Source organism: Piliocolobus tephrosceles, chromosome 6 (assembly GCF_002776525.5).
Source record: "Piliocolobus tephrosceles isolate RC106 chromosome 6, ASM277652v3, whole genome shotgun sequence".
Lineage (NCBI taxonomy): Eukaryota > Metazoa > Chordata > Mammalia > Primates > Cercopithecidae > Piliocolobus > Piliocolobus tephrosceles.
Genome location: NC_045439.1, coordinates 101945452 through 101962687, shown reverse-complemented (window position 1 = coordinate 101962687; position 17236 = coordinate 101945452). Strand labels below are relative to the sequence as shown.

The window sequence follows — 17236 nt, the reverse complement described above, 5'->3', positions numbered from 1 at the left end:
TTTGCAAATGATGAATGAAATTAGTTGTTTATATGCTACTTCAGAAAATTAAGCATTTGAGAGAAAAGAAGTATTCCCAGGTACGATATCAAACTGTTGGTGACTTTTGAGACAAATGCCACTGCCACATTCACGTTCTGCCCACATCTTCCTATCCTTAGTTGGACAAGACTACCCAACCCAACTTTCGATGTTATGAAGCTCAGAGAAGTTAATACTGGACTGACATCACATAGCTAATTAAAGCAGAGACAGGGAAACAGTTCATTATTATTATTGTTGTTATTATAATTATTATTATTTTTTGAGATGGAGTCTTGCTCTGTCACCCAGGGTGGAGTGCAGCCTCAGCCTCCTGGGTTCCAGCAATTCTCGTGCCTCAGCCTCCCGGGTAGCTGGGATTACAGGCACGTGCCACCATGCCTGGCTAATTTTTGTATTTTTAGTAGAGACAAGGTTTCACCATGTTGGCCACGCTGGTCTCAAACTCCTGACCTTGGGTGATCCGCCCTCCTCGGCCTCCCAAAGTGTTAGGATTACAGGCATAAGCCACCGTGCCTGACCAAAACAGTTCATTCTTGTTGTTGTTTTAAATTTATTTTAAGATTATTTTTGTAGAGATGGGGTCTATGTTGCCTAGGTTGGTCTCAAACTCTTGGCCTCAAGTGATCCTCCCACCTCAGCCTCCCAAAGTGCTGGGATTATAGACATGAGCCACCATGCTGGCCAGGGCTACAGTTTTTATGTTAAGTTAAATATAATAAAAAATAATAGTCATAAGAATATTTCAAATTTTATTAAGTATTTCTGTCTACTAAGCTTTTCTAGTAACTTTTTTTTTTTTCTTTTGGAGATGGGGTCTCGCTCTGTCTCCCAGGCTGGAGTGCAGTGGTGCGATCTCGGCTCACTGCAAGCTCCATCTCCCAAGTTCACATCATTCTTCTGCCTCAGCCCGCCGAGCTGCTGGGCCCACAGGCGCCCGCCACCACGCCTGACTAATTTTTTATATTTTAGTAGAGATGGGGTTTCATCGTGTTAGCCAGGATGGTCTCAATCTCCTGACCTCATGATTCGCCCGCCTCGGCCTCCCAAAGTGCTGGGATTACAGCCATGAGCCACCGTGCCCAGCCCTTTTCTACTAACTTTTAGTAGAGAAAGAGAAGCTCAGATATTTGAATTTGGGGCTCAAAAGTCAAAGTCAATTATCTAACATTTCCAAATTTTTATAGGACAGTGGGAGAGACCATTACCATTTCAAACAAATGAAGATATATTTGCATCCTTCCCCAAATGGCTTGTGTCAAACTTCTCAAAGGAACTGTAGGAACTGCTTATTAAACTGGTATTGGGGTGTAATTTGGTAGGCGCTACAAGAGCTGCCTCTTCAGCTGAAATTTGTCTCTGAGAGAACTGGAGGCCAGAGAACTACCGCAAATTCCTGGTCACACAACTGTGAATCTGAGTGTTAGTGCAATGGGTTATATCGTCAATATTTTCTTGGTTGCAACACTGAAGGGAGAGATAGGACATAACAAAACCTTACAGCTATATTTAAAACACATAAATAGGCTGGGTGCAGTGGTTCATGCCTGTAATCCTAGCACATTGGGAGGCTTAGGTGGGAGGACCAGTTGAGACCAGGAGTTCAGACCAGCCTGGACAACATAGTGGGAGCCTGTCTCCACAACATTTTTCTAAAAAATGAGCTGGCATGGCACCTGCAGTTCTAGCTGCTGCAGAGTCTGAGGCAGGAGAATCGCTTGAGCCTAGGAGTTCGAGGTTTCAGTGAGCTATGATCATGCTACTGCACTCTAGCCTGGGAGACAGAAACCCTGTCTCAAAAACGAAAAACAAAACAAAACAAAATCGAAAAAATTATTCACATTTTTACAACTCTATCTAATCGTCCTCTTTTCCCCTAATCTAAATTATATACTTCCTCTTCAGTTAAGGGCAGAGCATTGCTCCAAGGTACAAAGTCTTAAAATAGAGCAAATTGCAGATGTAGTGTGACTTCTCTGAATTTACCCTTTTTGCCCCAGCCAACTTCCCAGAATGCCATCAAGCCTGTGAATACTAATTCTTGATGTGTCGCTATGGTTAGTAAATCACCAAAAGGCCCACAAGGATGTGGCTGAGGAACCAGCCTATTCTCTTCTAGAATAGCAATTCCAACTTACCAACTGAATGGCTATCATTAACACCGTCTTCAAAGTAAATGTTCGGTCACAGAGGTCAAACAAGTCCTCCAAGCTAGGGCCAAGGAGCTCCAGCACCATGGCATTATATTTCCCACATGGTCCAAAGTAATACACCTGTGGGAGACCTTCACCTGAAAGCAGAGGGGAAATGGGGGTATATAGTGGGAGACACAAAAGCCAAAATATGAGATAACGGTATTAGCACTGAATAAAATATTTTTAAAAGTACAACTTGTGAGATTTCTATTTTCTTTTTTTTTTTTTTTTTTGAGATGGAGTCTCGCTCTGTCACCCAGGCTGGAGTGCTGTGGCCGGATCTCAGCTCACTGCAAGCTCCGCCTCCCGGGTTCACGCCATTCTCCTGCCTCAGCCTCCCGGGTAGCTGGGACTACACGCGCAGCCACCTCGCCCGGCTAGTTTTTTGTAGTTTTTAGTAGAGACGTGGTTTCACCGTGTTAGCCAGGATGGTCTCGATCTCCTGACCTCGTGATCCGCCCGTCTCGGCCTCCCAAAGTGCTGGGATTACAGGCTTGAGCCACCGCACCCGGCCGAGATTTCTATTTTCTTTCATAGTCCCTTCTGGAAACTTAAACTGAGCACAACAGCTTCAATGGGAACTAATAATGATGGGAAAGGCTAAGTCATTGCATAATATGTTCAAATGAGTAGTTATTTAATACCACAGTGCCAAAAACATTTCCACTGCTATAAGACAGAGAATGGTCCCTGATCCATTAGATCTTCCCAAAAGGATGCCTGAAAGTGCAGTATCGTAAAAGGCTCAAAGGATGGCTCACTGAGCTCAAAGGCCAGCTAACAGAACTTGTTACGTTAGCTGGTTCATGAGCACTCCCTATGCTTACTGACATAGCCACATGGGTTATTTGGAACTGTTGCCCTATGGAGAACTCAGATTGAAAAGGCAAGGTCACAGAGAATGCAGCCTGGCCCCAGGCCAGCACAACTGGCCCTCTTTTCACAGGGAGTCTCTACAGTTTTTTGTTTTCTATCAGCTGGAGAAAAGTCAACAGACACTTAGTGTTTGGTTGCTGATAAGTACTGATGAAAGGAAAAGGGGGAAAAAAACACAAGGCTGGGTTTTCCCCACATCTGAAATTCATAGCTATTAAGAAGCCAAAATCCAGACTTTTTCACCTAAGTGGCAAATTGTGAATAAATTTCCTTTATAAAGTGCATCATAAATACGAGGCATTTACTAAATATATAACTGGTACCATGAGAATAGTAGATATTAAATAAGATTACAGAGGCCAGGTGCGGTGGCTTGGGAGGCCGAGGTGGTCAGGAGTTTTGAGACCAGCCTGGCCAACATGGTGAAACCCTGTCTCTATTGAAAATACAAAAATTAGCTGGGCGTGGTGGTACACACCTATAATCCCAGCTACTCAGGAGGCTGAGGCAGGAGAATCGTTTGAACTCGGGAGGCGGAGGTTGCAGTGAGTTGAGATGGCGCCACTGCACTCCAGCCTGGGTGACAGAGCGAGACTCCATCTCAAAAAAAAAAAAAAAAAAAAGATTACAGAACACTTAAAAAATTATCTGGTTTCATAGAGCAGAAACATTCCCATCTCACACATTTATGTATATAGTGGTCTACAGTTGAATATGTTGTAGATTATTGTTTGCTTCTTCCTCTAAGTGTTTTAACTTGAGACAAGGTCTCACTGTCACCCAGGCTGGAGTGCAGTGGTGAGATCTTGGCTCACTGCAATCTCTGCCTCCCAGACTAATGCGATCTTCCCAGCTCAGACTCCCAAGTAGCAGCTGGGACTGTAGGCTTGCTCTACCACACCAGACTAAGTTTTTGATTTTTTGTAGAGATGGGGTCTCACTATGTTACCCAGGTTGGTCCTGAACAACTCCCAAGCTCAAGCAATCCTCCCTCCTTTGCCCCCCAAAGTGCTGGAATTACAGGCATGAGCTACTGTGCCTGGCCCCATTCCCTTTTTATTTCTATGGGTGGGATATAGGCAGATGTACATCTAACACATACTTCTCTCAAGGATAGGTCTCACATATTTGGAATTAATAACTATTTCATATATTGTATTAGTCTATCTTGATTCATCAAATCCTAAATAACTGTTTTTTTTTTTGAGACAGAGTCTCATTCTGTCACCCAGGCTGGAGTACAGTGGCACAATTCTTGGCCCACTGTAACCTCCACCTCCTGGGTTCAAGCAATTCTCGCGCCTCAGTCTCCCAAGTAGCTGAGATTACAGGCATGGTGTCCAGCAATTTTTTTTGTATCTTTTGGAGAGACAGGGTTTCGCCATGTTGGCCAGGCTGGTCTCGAATTCCCGACCTCAAGTGATCTGTCCGCCTTAGCCTCCCAAAGTGCTGGGATTACAGGCGTGAGCTACCATGCATGGCCTAAGCCCTAAACAACTTGAACATTTTCTTTAAATATGTTTATTCCTAGCTTGTATCCTCTAATATACATTACTCCTGCTAGTTCAACAAATATCTGTTCAATTGTTTTTGTGGTTGTCTTGATTCTTCCTATCTCCAAAAGAGAAAAGGATTTAATTTGAAGTGTCTTTGTTTTTTTTTTTTTTTTTTTTTGAGATGGAGTTTCACTCTGTAGCCCAGGCTGGAGTGCACTGGCGTCATCTCGACTCATTGCAACCTCTGCCTCCCGAGTTCAAGCCATTCTCCTGCCTCAGCCTCCTGAGTAGCTGGGATTACAGGTGCACACTGCCACGCCCAGCTAATTTTTCTATTTTTAGAAGAGACAGTGTTTCCCCATGTTGGCCAGGCTGGTCTCAAACTCCTGACCTCAGGTGATCTACCCGCCTCGGCCTCCCAAAGTACTGGTATTACAGGCGTGAGTCACCACACCAGCCCCAAAGAGTCTTTTTTTCCCTGTTGTTTTGAAGAAGTCATTTTTCAGTTTTTTAAAAATATACAAAACTCAACAGTTGTTTCCAATGACTCCTGCTGAGACATCCAAAGCAGAACACTCTGTCCTAGAGATTTACTGCTTTTATTAATCAGACACATGGTAAATGCAGTTTGGGGATCTTTTAAATTTATGTCCTATATAAGGATTTGATGACACTAAAATGTTATTTTCCTAATATAAATATTATATTCTTCAAAGCAGGTTGTGGCAGCGCCTGTTTGCATGCCCAATATCCACATATCCACTCTCCCTCTCCTTTTTCTTTTGAGACAGGGTCTCATTGTGTCACCCAGGCTGGAGGGCAGTGGTGTGACCATGGCTCACTGCAGCCTCAACCTCCTGGGACAAGAAATCCTCCTGTCTCAGACTCCCAAACAGCTGGGAGTACAGGCACATGCCACCACATTGGGCTAGTTTTTTTAAAATTTTTTCCAGAGATGAGCTCCCACTATGTTGTCCAGGCTGGTCTTAAATCTCTGGGCTCAACTGATCCTCCTGCTTTGACCTCCCAAAGTGAGATTACAGGGATGCCTCTCCCCTTCTTTTTTTCTTTTCTTTTCTTTTTTTCTTTTTTTTTTTTTTTTTTGAGATAAGAGTCTCGCTCGGTCGCCAGGCTGGAGTGCAGTGGCACGATCTCGGCTCAATGCAACCTTCACCTCCTGAGTTCAAGTGATTCTCATGCCTCAGTCTCCCAAGCAGCTGGGATTGACAGGCATGTGTCACCACATACAGCTAATTTTTAAATTTTTAGTAGAGATGGGATTTCACCATGTTGGCCAGCATGGTCTCCATCTCCTGACCTCGTGATCCGCCTGCCTTGGCCTCCCAAAGTGCTGGGATTACAGGTGTGAGCCACCACGCCCAGCCTCCCCTTCTTTTAAAATAACATAACTTTTTTTTTTTTTTTTTTTTTTTTTGAGACAGAGTCTTGCTCTTTTGCTGAGGCTGGAATGCAGTGGCGTGATCTCAGCTTACTGCAACCTCTGCCTCCTGGGTTCAAGCCCTTCTCCTGCCTCAGCCTCCCGAGTAGCTGAGATACAGGCACCTGCCACCATGCCCGGATAATTTTTGTATTTTTAGTAAAGACGAAGTTTCATCTTGCTGGTCAGGCTGGTCTTGAACTCCTTACCTCAAGTGACCCACCCAACTCGGCCTCCCAAAGTGCTATTATTATAGGCATGAGCCACCACGCGTGGCCCAGAACTTCTAATTGTTGCAAATAGCAACTTGCCCAGTTATAACTCCAGCCTCCCTTGACAATTAGGAAAGACCAATGAGATGGAAGGAGAAATGAGTGTATAATTCTTTTTTTTTTTTTATTCAGAGTCTTGCTCTGCTGCCCAGGCTGGAGTGTAGTTGCATGATCTCAGCTTACTGCAACCTCCGCCTCCTGGGTTCAAGCCATTCTCTTGCCTCAGCCTCCTGAGTAGCTGGGACTACAGACTTGGCTAATTTTTTTTTTTTTTTTTTTTTTTTAGTTTTAGTCTTGCCTCAGCCTTCTGAGTAGCTGGGACTACAGACTAGGGCTAATTTTTTTTTTTTTAGTTTTTGGTAGAGATGAGATTTCACCATGTTGGCCAGGCTGGTTTCCAACTCCTGGCCTCAAGTGATCTGCCTGCCTTGGCCTCCCAAAGTGCTGGGATTACAGGCATGAGCCACTGTGCCTGGCCACTGAGTGTATAATTCTAAAAATTCTTTCAAGAGAGATGGCTAGAATGAAAGGTGAAAGATGTGACCTTCTAAACGTCCAGAAGCCATCTAGAATCACCAGACATCTTGAGGATGTAAAGTAGTGCCAAGAATAGATGAGCAAAAAAGAGAAGAACCTAAGTCCCTGATGGCTGTGGAGTAACCATGCCAATGTTGGACTTTTCTTCCCTCTGGACGTTTTTTTATCAAAAAGAAAAATCAATCTCCACCTTGACTGAGCTACTTGTATTTGGATTTTTAAAAAGCAGCCAACTCTAATCCTAATTAGTAAACATATTACTCCATTCGTTGGCTAAACTACAAATCTAGGCATAATATCCTCTTTTTAAAGTAAAAGCTAAAAGTCAGGCTTGCTTAGAAATATAATATTGGCATAATTTCCTACACTTGTTGCCAATACTTAAGGTTCAGTTTAAATGAGACAACTGATCCTGTTCTCAATGATCTTTAGTATCAAATCTAGATTATCTTTTGCCAGAAGTTTCCATGTTTACAACAAAGTCACAAAAGGATTCTGAGTAATATCTGTAATTTCTAACTATAATGTCACCCATTACTCCCACCTAGGAACTCTGAAGAATTAAGAGTTCCTGCTTGCTGCATTATTGCTTTTATTAAGTACCCTGAGACCTCATAACACACTGGCAGGCTTTGGGATGCTCAAAGCAACTTCTAGACCACTGAGTGGCTTTGAAGCATTTCTAGGGGAGGATCAAGGTCCGAGATCCTAGTGTAGAAAGAGCTCAAGTCTAGGATCAAGGTCCGAGATACTAGTATAGAAAAAGCTCAAGAGTCTTAGATCTAGTATTTGCTTCTGCTTTCAACTCTGGCACATTCTGTAGCCTCTCTGGGTTAGCTAATTCATCTGTAAAGAGGAAGGGGTTTACACAATGAGATACCATCTCAACGCCAGTCAGAATGGTGATTATTAGAAACTCAGGAAACAACAGATGCTGGCGAGGCTGTGGAGAAATAGGAATGCTTTTACATTGTTGGTAGGCATGTAAATTAGTTCAACCATTGTGGAAGACAGTATGGTGATTCCTTAAGGATCTAGAACCAGAAATACCATTTGACCCAGCAATCACATTACTGAGTATATACCCAAAGTAATATAAATCATTCTACTATAAAGAGACATGCACATGTATGTTTATTGCAGCACTATTTACAATATCAAAGATATGGAACCAACCCAAATGTGCATCAATGACAGACTGGATAAAGAAAATGTGATACATATATACCATGGAATACTATGCAGCCATAAAAAGGAATGAGATCATGTCCTTTACAGGGACATGGATGAAGCTGGAAGCCATCATCCTCAGCAAACTAACACAGGAACAGAAAACCAAACACCACATGTTCTCACTCATAAGTGGGAGTTGAACACTGAGAACACGTGGACACAGAGAGGGGAACAACACACGCCAGGGCCTGTTGATGGATGGGGGGTGGGGGGAGGAAACTTAGAGGACGGGTCAATAGGTGCAGCAAACCACCATGGCACAAGTGTACCTATGTAACAAACCTGCACGTTCTGCACACGTATCCCGTTTTTTTTTTTTTCTTTAGAAGAAATAAGGAAAAACAACAACAACAACAACAAAAAAAAAAAAAAAAAAAAAAGAAGAAGAAGAAGAAGAGGGGGTTTAGACTGGTTCCTTTCAAAACCCAAATTCTTATTATGACCAGGATTTCCTTCTAGCTACCTTCTGGGTTCCTCTCTGTAAAGCCACAGAACTACTATGAATGAAACTCACCTCCATATTTTATGAAATAACGTGTGGCACCAATTCAAACATAAGCTGGTAGTGAAACTCAACTGGAAGTGTATCCATCAGAAATATCTTTAAAACTTAAAAAAAAAAAATACCCAAAATGAGATGCAGTGACTTCACCTCCTACCTACTGAATCAGAATTTCTAGGAGTGGAAGCAAACATTGCTCCACAAGTGATTCTGATGTGTAACCTCAGCTGAAAAACACTATATCTAGAGAGTAGAAATAAAGGGTATGCTTTGTTTTATGATTAATATATCATAAGGATTCAGAATACAGTGACAGGCCTCTTTCAGAAGTTATTTCAGATCAAAACAACTGGACTCAATCCTTTCGAAGGAAAGAATTTTAAGGCAAGTTAAAAAGATTTCTCTGTTTAAAGTTTCTGAGTTATTTTCTTACAGAAAATATACTTTTGAGCATAAAAGTTTCTTTGGGAGATGTAGCTGTAATTTATTAGAACTATGTGTACAGAAAGCTCTCCGTGCAAGTTCTACTCTGAGCCTGTTTTTTCGCATGACTACTCATAAAGTGGTCTGTGCTGGTGGTAAAAGACACAAACACAGGCACACTAGGAAAGTCTGTCTCTTTGGTCAGAGATTACCACGCAGTAATGGTTTATCAGCTGGGCTGCATTTAAATGAAAAAAAAAAAAATCCTGTATATTTCATTCTTCTTTTGCAGAGCCATATCTAATCCACTGCTTATGAAATTTTTAATTAATCAACATTATGCTATGAAATCTTTAATGAGACCGGGGAGAAGGGCAGATCCTTAAGTGCAACATAAGGTACACATGTGGTAAAAAGGTACTTTCTATAAATAATTATGAGGGAATGGAAAGGAAGTGGGAGACTCAGGCAAGATATGTGCTGGATTCTTTGATCAATGGTATATTGGAAACTAAGGTATTAATAGTTTTATAATCTCTCATCTGCTCTGGGAATAATGTGCTAATGAGGTCTCCCCCTCCTAAATTGGTAAACTGCACAGAAACCTGGAAACTAAAGAAGTGACTACTGAATTTTCCTTTTCTGAAGGATTTCCAGTAGATTTCATTATATTTCCTTTAACTACAGGTTAAATCTCTTATAAACCAAAACTGCAAGGTTATATATATAGTACATATGTTATCTTGTATATTTTCCTTAGTACTATGAAACAGCCTTTCCATCATCAATAACACGATGTTATAAACCCTGTGGGACATACGGCTCACACATATACCAAGCTGCACAGAATAGGGAATGAATGTAGAACACTAGAGCTAATTTTCAGTCTATACTAAGTTTAACTTGAGTTAAATACACCAAATCAAGGATAATGGCTTCTTTTATAATCCAAGCTGTTATCTGAAAACAATCCATAACACATTATGAACAGTAACTACTCTAAGTAGAGATATTATAAAAGGCACATCAGGTTGAGAACTGAAATAGAGCCACCTCAAAGGTTTTGGTAATTTGATCCTATTATTAGTCTATCCTAATAATTAGTCTTTCATTCTTTTTTAAAAACTAAATTATCTAACTTTGAAGGACAATGACCTTGGCAAGCCCATTCTTTTGCTTTGTTTACATAGTGTATTATTTAATGTTTAAAGAAAATAGAATACTTTTTTTCCCAAATTAAATTATCTTCTCGGCCCCATCAATGGTGATAGTTTCTAGCACAACTACTAAATGCTCTGTAATGTTTCTGAGGGATCAGGCAATTATTATTATAATACATGGGCAATTATCATTAAAGAAAATAATCTTAAACATGTACCCTTAGCAAGAAATCAGAAATAGGTAGATAAACGAGATGATATTCCATTGTAAGCAGTGAAAGGGAAAAATGGAAGCATAGTCTTTAAAACTCAGAGAATAAATCCATAAAAACAATGCATTATTACAAAGATAGGAGATAACATGTAGTATTTCTTTTTTAAAAAAGAACAATCCCTCTCATGTCTCTGGCTCTGAAAAATGTCTCTTTGCAACATGAACCAGTTAAACATATGAATTTACTCAAAATGCTGGTTTAATAACAAAAACAGCTAGGCCCAGAATTAAGAAAACAGGATTACTTTGTCCTATAATGAAAAATGTTTTACAATCATCTTGTTTAAATGCCTCCTGGGAACTGGAATACTGCCAAACATAGGCTGCTGCTAGCACGAGCTCAAATTTGTATGGCAGGGGAAGAGGCAGTGAGGAAAGGCAAAAGAAGAGGAATAATTTCACATTTCTGAGCCACAGACATTGAGCTTTAACAGTGTCTCTATTACATACACATAATTATGAAGGCCTTGAGCCTTAAAGCAGGCTTAACATTTTATTTACCCAAAAGGAGTCAGAAAAGAAAGCCCAAGACAGGACAGATTTCCTCTACACACATTTTTATTTTTTGGAGACAGAATGTTGCTCTGTAGCCCAGGCCAGAGTACAGTGGTGCAATTTTGGGTCACTGCAACCTCTACCTCCTGGGTTCAAGTGATTCTCTTGACTCAGCCACCCGAGTGGCTGGGATTACAGGCATGTGCCACCATGCCTGGCTAATTTTTGCATTTTTAGTAGACCTGGGGTTTCACCACGTTAGCCAGGCTGGTCTCAAACTCCTGGCCTCAAGTGGTCCGCATGCCTCTGAGGCAGGAGAATAGGGTCTGAAAACAGTAAACCTAAGGCCAACCTATGCCTGCCTTCTTGGAATGGACTAAGACAAAAACCTCACCTGTCCACAACCAAGTCATAAGGGGCCAAAGGCCCATCCCTCTCCAAACTTCCCTCCCCATGCCAGGAATGGGAATGTCTGGTTTTGGTCCATTCTGGGACCTTCATCTGCATATATGCCATAGGTGAGATGTCTCTGATTGGTCCTGGGAAGAATCTTGCTTCTGACTGGTCCTGGGCAGCATCCTGCCTCTGACTGGTCTGGGGCAGAATCCTTCATTTCCATAGGGCATAACCTATCAGAAGCCTCTAAAGGTACTTAGGCGTCTTACCATGCTCTTTTGTTGTTGTTGAGATAGAATTTCGCTCTTGTCACCCAGGCTGGAGTGCAATGGTGTGATCTCAGCTCACTGCAACCTCTGCCTCCTGGGTTCAAGTGATTCTCCTGCCTCAGCCTCCCAAGTAGCTGGGATTACAGGTGCCTAACACCACACCTAGCTAATTTTTGTATTTTTGGTAGAGTTGGGGTTTCACCATGTTGCCCAGGCTGATCTCAAACTCCTGACCTCAGGTGATCCACCTGCCTCGGCCTCCCGAAGTGCTGGGATTACAGGCATGAGTCATTGCGCCTGACCTACCATACTCTTTTAAATCAATAAAAATCCCAAGGAATATTACTATCAGGACTCTTGAGCCACCTGTTCAAGCCCACTCCCACTCTGTGGAGTGTACTTTCACTTCAATAAATCTATGCCTTCGCCTTCCGTTGTTCAATTCTTTGCTCAAGGCACTAAGAACTTAGACAACTCACAGTCAAGACTTTCCATCTGGTAACACCTTGGCCACCCAAAGTGCTGGGCACGTGAGTCACTGTGCCTGGCCCAAGATAAAAACAGGTAAAAGTGTGTTGTGTATTGGAGGTGGGGTGGAAGCAAAGGAGTAAAGTCCTTTCTCTTTCCAAAAAGACTAACTTGGCTGGGTACAGTGGCTCATGCCTGTAATCCCAGCACTTTGGGAGACCAAGGTGGGTGGATCATGAGGTCAGGAGATCAAGACCATCTCGGCCAACATGGAGAAACCCCGTCCCTACCAAAATACAAAAAATTAGCTGGGTGTGATGGTGCACGCCTGTAGTCCCAGACTAGGGAGGCTGAGGCAGGGGAATCGCTTGAATCCAGGAGGTGGAGGCTGCAGTGAGCCAAGATCGCACCACTGCACTCCAGCCTGGCAACAGAACAAGACTCTGTTAAAAAAGAAAGAAAGAAAAGAAAAGAAAGAACGAACGAACGAACTCAGCTCTGCTGAGTTACTAACACACTAACTTTACTCAGATGGTAAATTCATGAGATTTAAAAACCCAGTATTTGCCATTTTTCCACCTTCCTTAGTACTGTAGTTCCTGCGATTTAAAACACAAACATGGAATATCTATTGAATTTCAAACTCTGCCTCAAAACCTAAGAGAAGACACCTGATTCTTCTTAAAACACACCTGAACAATTAACAACTAAAAAGTCAAGAAGGTTCCACCAAGCATCTAAAAGGAATGAAAAGGAAAAAATGAGGTTACCCAAAGTACAGTGATCCCCTTCCTCACAATCCTGCCCCGCTCCCATTACGCTTTCTTTATCCATGTGTCTGTGTTCCCTACTAACGGTAGGCTATTTGAAAGCAGCAACTACTGTGTGTTAATGTTTTTGTATGTCAGCACCTAGCACTGGTCCAAGCATATGGTAGATAGGGTTAAAATAAGTACTAAGTAAATTAATAACTACAACTCAATGCGATGGCACTTGAGTTTTCCATTTGGAATGCCTAATGCTTTCCTCAAAATGCTGAAATACACACAATACATACAGAGCAAAGCAAATTCATTGGATTTAAAATGTGCAGGGAATACTAACACAATTGATTTTTCTGAGTTCTTGCTTACATTTCATGGGAATACTTTTTTTTTTTTTTTTTTTTTGAGACGGAGTCTTGCTCTGTCGCCCGGGCTAGAGTGCAGTGGCCGGATCTCAGCTCACTGCAAGTTCCGCCTCCCGGGTTTACGCCATTCTCCTGCCTCAGCCTCCGGAGTAGCTGGGACTACAGGCGCCCGCCACCTCGCCCGGCTAGTTTTTTGTATTTTTAGTAGAGACGGAGTTTCACCATGTTAGCCAAGATGGTCTTGATCTCCTGACCTCGTGATCCGCCCGTCTCGGCCTCCCAAAGTGCTGGGATTACAGGCTTGAGCCACCGCGCCCGGCCTGGGAATACTTTTAAAAGACAGTTCTGTTGCGCAAGCCACAAGTATGAATACTTCAAGTAAATTCAGAGTTGCAACATTTCTACATTGACTTCCGTGTATTTTAAATCTTCCATGATGACTATAAATGCTATCTACAGTTTATCTTGCTGTTCCCATATGTAGGTAAGCAACTATGCAGAATTACTTATTTCAGTTAACAGCACTGAAAACTACACACAAACAAATGTCTTCTCCTCTCTCAAAACAGCACCTGCCCATCCAAACAGATTAAATGACCAAAAAAATTAGTCATCTAAATCATCTAATATGAAAGGAAGTCCAGTAACTTCTTCTTATCCTTATTTTCTCCCTCTCAATTTGTAAACAAATTCTTTATTTTGGTCCCATTTAACTTGGAAATACACAGTCTTTTCTTCACCTAAGTAGCCTTTTCCTACCACACTTGAATCTCACGGTCATCCTGTGAGGAAAAACAGGGCAAGTACTAAAGACCCCATTTTACAGATGAAATAAAAACCCCAAGAAATATTGTGTGAACTTTCCTAGGTTCCCAAATAATACAACCAAATCTCTCAATTCCAGATTCACTATTCTCTTCTCTACACTAAGATGTCTGCATTCTCTTACTCTAATGTTCTTTTTCATCTATGTTGTTGTCAAAATTATTCTCCATGCTTCCCAACCCAACTCTTCCAAACTGCATGTTCTGTCCTTTTGGTTAACATTTTATTTTTTTCCAGTAGCTCTTTATCATTTTTCCAGTACATAAATCCCGCCACTATGCTTCACAGGCAGCTTGATTTGTCCTACCCATCCCTTTGGCTTCCCTTATTTTTAAGAAATGTTCTTGCCCTCGCCCCCATTATTTTAAAATCAGCTCCACAAACACTATCTTTTCACCTTTCCTGTCCACGTTCTCAAGCCTTGTCAATTCCAGTCCCTGGTGTGGAACAGGAGCCACCTGGGGCATTACTTTTTTAAATTATAAAAGTGATAAATAGACAGATATAGCATGGATATCGATATTACCCATTTTTAGACAATCAAAACATAACAGCAAACCAAAAGCAGTAAAAAGCATATAAAGAAAAGGTATTCACAGCCGGGCACAGTGGCTCACGTCTGTAATCCCAGTACTTTGGGAGGCCGAGGAAGGTGGATCACAAGGTCAGGAGATCGACACCATCCTGGTGAAACCTCGTCTTTACTAAAATACAAAAAATTAGCTGGGCATGGTGGCGCATGCCTGTATTCCTAGCTACTCGGGAGGCTGAGGCAGGGGAATCACTTGAACCTGGGAGGCGGAGGTTGCAGTGAGCTGAGATCGTGCCACTGCACTCCAGCCTGGCAACAGAGCAAGACTCCGTCTCAAAAAAAGAAAAGAAAAAGAAAAAGTATTCATAACCACAAAGGCACATGATTAAGAATAGTGTACTGAAACTTCATTTTTAATTTAATACTATAGTGTGGGCCACACATGGTGGCTCATGCCCATAATCCCAACACTCTGGGAGGCCAAGGCAGGTGGATTGCTTATGCTCAGAAGTTCAACATCAGCCTAGGCAACATGGTGAAACCCCTGTCTCTACCACAACTACAGAAAATTAGTCAGGTATGGTGGTGCATATCTGTGGTCCCAGTTACTTGGGAGGCTAAGACAAGAGGATCACTTGAGCTTCAGAGGCAGTGGTTGCAGTGAGCTGAGATGACACCACTGTATGCCAGCCTGGGTGACAGAGTGAGACTCTGTCTCAAAAAAAAAAAAAGAAGAAGAAAAAGAAAAATGCTACAGAGTAGATACTTTTTCTTATCAACATATGGACCTACCTTATTCATTTTAATAGCTACATATTAATAGTAGTATAATAGTATAATAGTATTCCACCATGTATCGTATCTGTTTAACTCTCCTCCTACTGATGGGCATTTATGCTATTTCCATGTGTTAATTAGAAATATATATTATAGGGAACAGCTATTGCTTTTGCCTGGTCTGCATCCTTTTGTTCCTTCTGATAACACCACCTTACTCTTACAGTAGGGATTCCCCAGTGTTACTTCATGTGGTTAAAGTGGGGCCAACCCATTTCCCATCGCCGTCCCGAGGATGCAACAAGCCCAGTTAATCAGAATCCTCTATCTGCCTGCCTAGGAAAACTGGCTCAGGAATGGGTGCCATGTCTCTCATGTAACAGAAGTCAACTTTAGGACTTTTATGGAACTAGAGAGAAGAAGGAGTACTCTTTCTCTTTCTGTCTCTCTCCCTGATTGCTAAACTGAAAGCAGTTCAGTCTGGAGTTGCCAGGGACCAGCACATGGAGAAAGCCTATTTGAGAATGAAGCTAATGCAGAGAAAGAAGAGGTGAGAAAAAAAGAGAGGTAAATGTATCACATACCTATGGACCAAGGACATTAACAGTCCTGTATCTGGATGGCTTGAAGTGAGAATGCTTTTGACTTCTCAGTTCTGTAAGCCAAGAAATTCTCCTCTCCCTCTCTCAAGTGAGCTTGAACTGGGATTCTACTCTTTGTAAATAAAAGCATCTAGACAAACAGGCATGCAATACTACAAAAAAAAAAAAAAAAAAAAAATCCTTATGCCTATGTTTTCGGGCATGTTTGTAAATGTATCTTTTTTTTTTTTTTCTTTAAGACAGAGTCTCACTCTCTCGCCCAGGCTGGAGCGCAGTGGTGTGATCTTGGCTTACTGCAACTTCCGCCTCCTGGGTTCAAGCGATTCTCCTGTCTCAGCCTCTGGAGTAGCTGGGATTACAGGCATGCGTCACCATGCCTGGCTAAGTTTTGTATTTTTAGTAGAGACAGGGTTTCACCATGTTTCACCTCAGGTGATCTGCCCTCCTCGGCCTCCCAAAGTGCTGGGATTATAGGTGGGAGCCACCATGCCTGGCCCCATAAACATATCTTGAATGTTAATTTCTTAAAGAGGAAATGCTGAGTCAAATGCTTGCATAGTTAACATTTTAGCATAATGTGCCAAATTGCCAGTTTTTGTTTTTGTTTTTTTTAAATCAGGGTCTCACTCTATTACCCAGGCTAGAGTGCAATGGCACGAATCATGGCTCACAGCAGCCTTGACTTCCCAGGCTCAAGCAATATTCCCACCTCAGCCTCCCAAGTGGCTGGGACTTACAGATATGTGACACCACCCCTGGCTAATTTTTAATTTTTTGTTGAGACAGGGTCCCACTAGGTTGCCCAGGTTGGTCTTGAACTCCTGGTCTCGAGCAGTTCTCCCCACCTCACCCTCCCCAAACTGCCAGAGTTCTAAATCTTCTTTGGTCCCTATTCTGACTCTAGGCCTGGGCCTATTTTCAACATTTAGCACTGCAGTCCCCATTACTTGAGTACTCAGGTCTGTGGGGGTATTTAAAAATGAAATGGCAGCTAGGCACAGTGGCTCACACCTGTAATCCCAGCACTTTGGGAGGCCGAGGCAGGAGGATACAAAAAAATTAGCAGGGCATGGTGGCGGGTGCCTGTAGTCCCAACTACTTGGGAGGCTGAGGCAGGAGAATGGCGTGAACCCAGGAGGTGGAGCTTGCAGAGAGCCGAGATCATGCCACTGCACTCCAGCCTGGGTGACAGAGCGAGAATCCATCTCAAAAAAATAAATAATATTCCTTTTAGAATATTAATTAAACCTGGGCACGGTGGCTCACACCTGTAATCTCAGCACTTTGGGAGGCTG

The 17236-nt window shown here is 42.2% G+C and overlaps 1 protein-coding gene across 6 annotated transcripts in view; it reads right to left on the bottom strand.

Moving 5' to 3' along the window:
* Window positions 1–17236, bottom strand: part of CSNK1G1 (casein kinase 1 gamma 1) — a 208772-nt gene that overhangs the window by 48186 nt on the left and 143350 nt on the right. For 5 of the 6 annotated variants that reach the window (XM_023185302.1, XM_023185305.1, XM_023185304.1 and 2 more), the window contains one exon: window positions 2181–2332. The exons of the other annotated variant lie outside the window; for it this stretch is intronic. In XM_023185302.1, the coding sequence (XP_023041070.1) occupies window positions 2181–2332 (152 nt within the window). The remainder of the gene's footprint in view (window positions 1–2180; window positions 2333–17236) is intronic. 6 annotated transcript variants of the gene reach the window in all.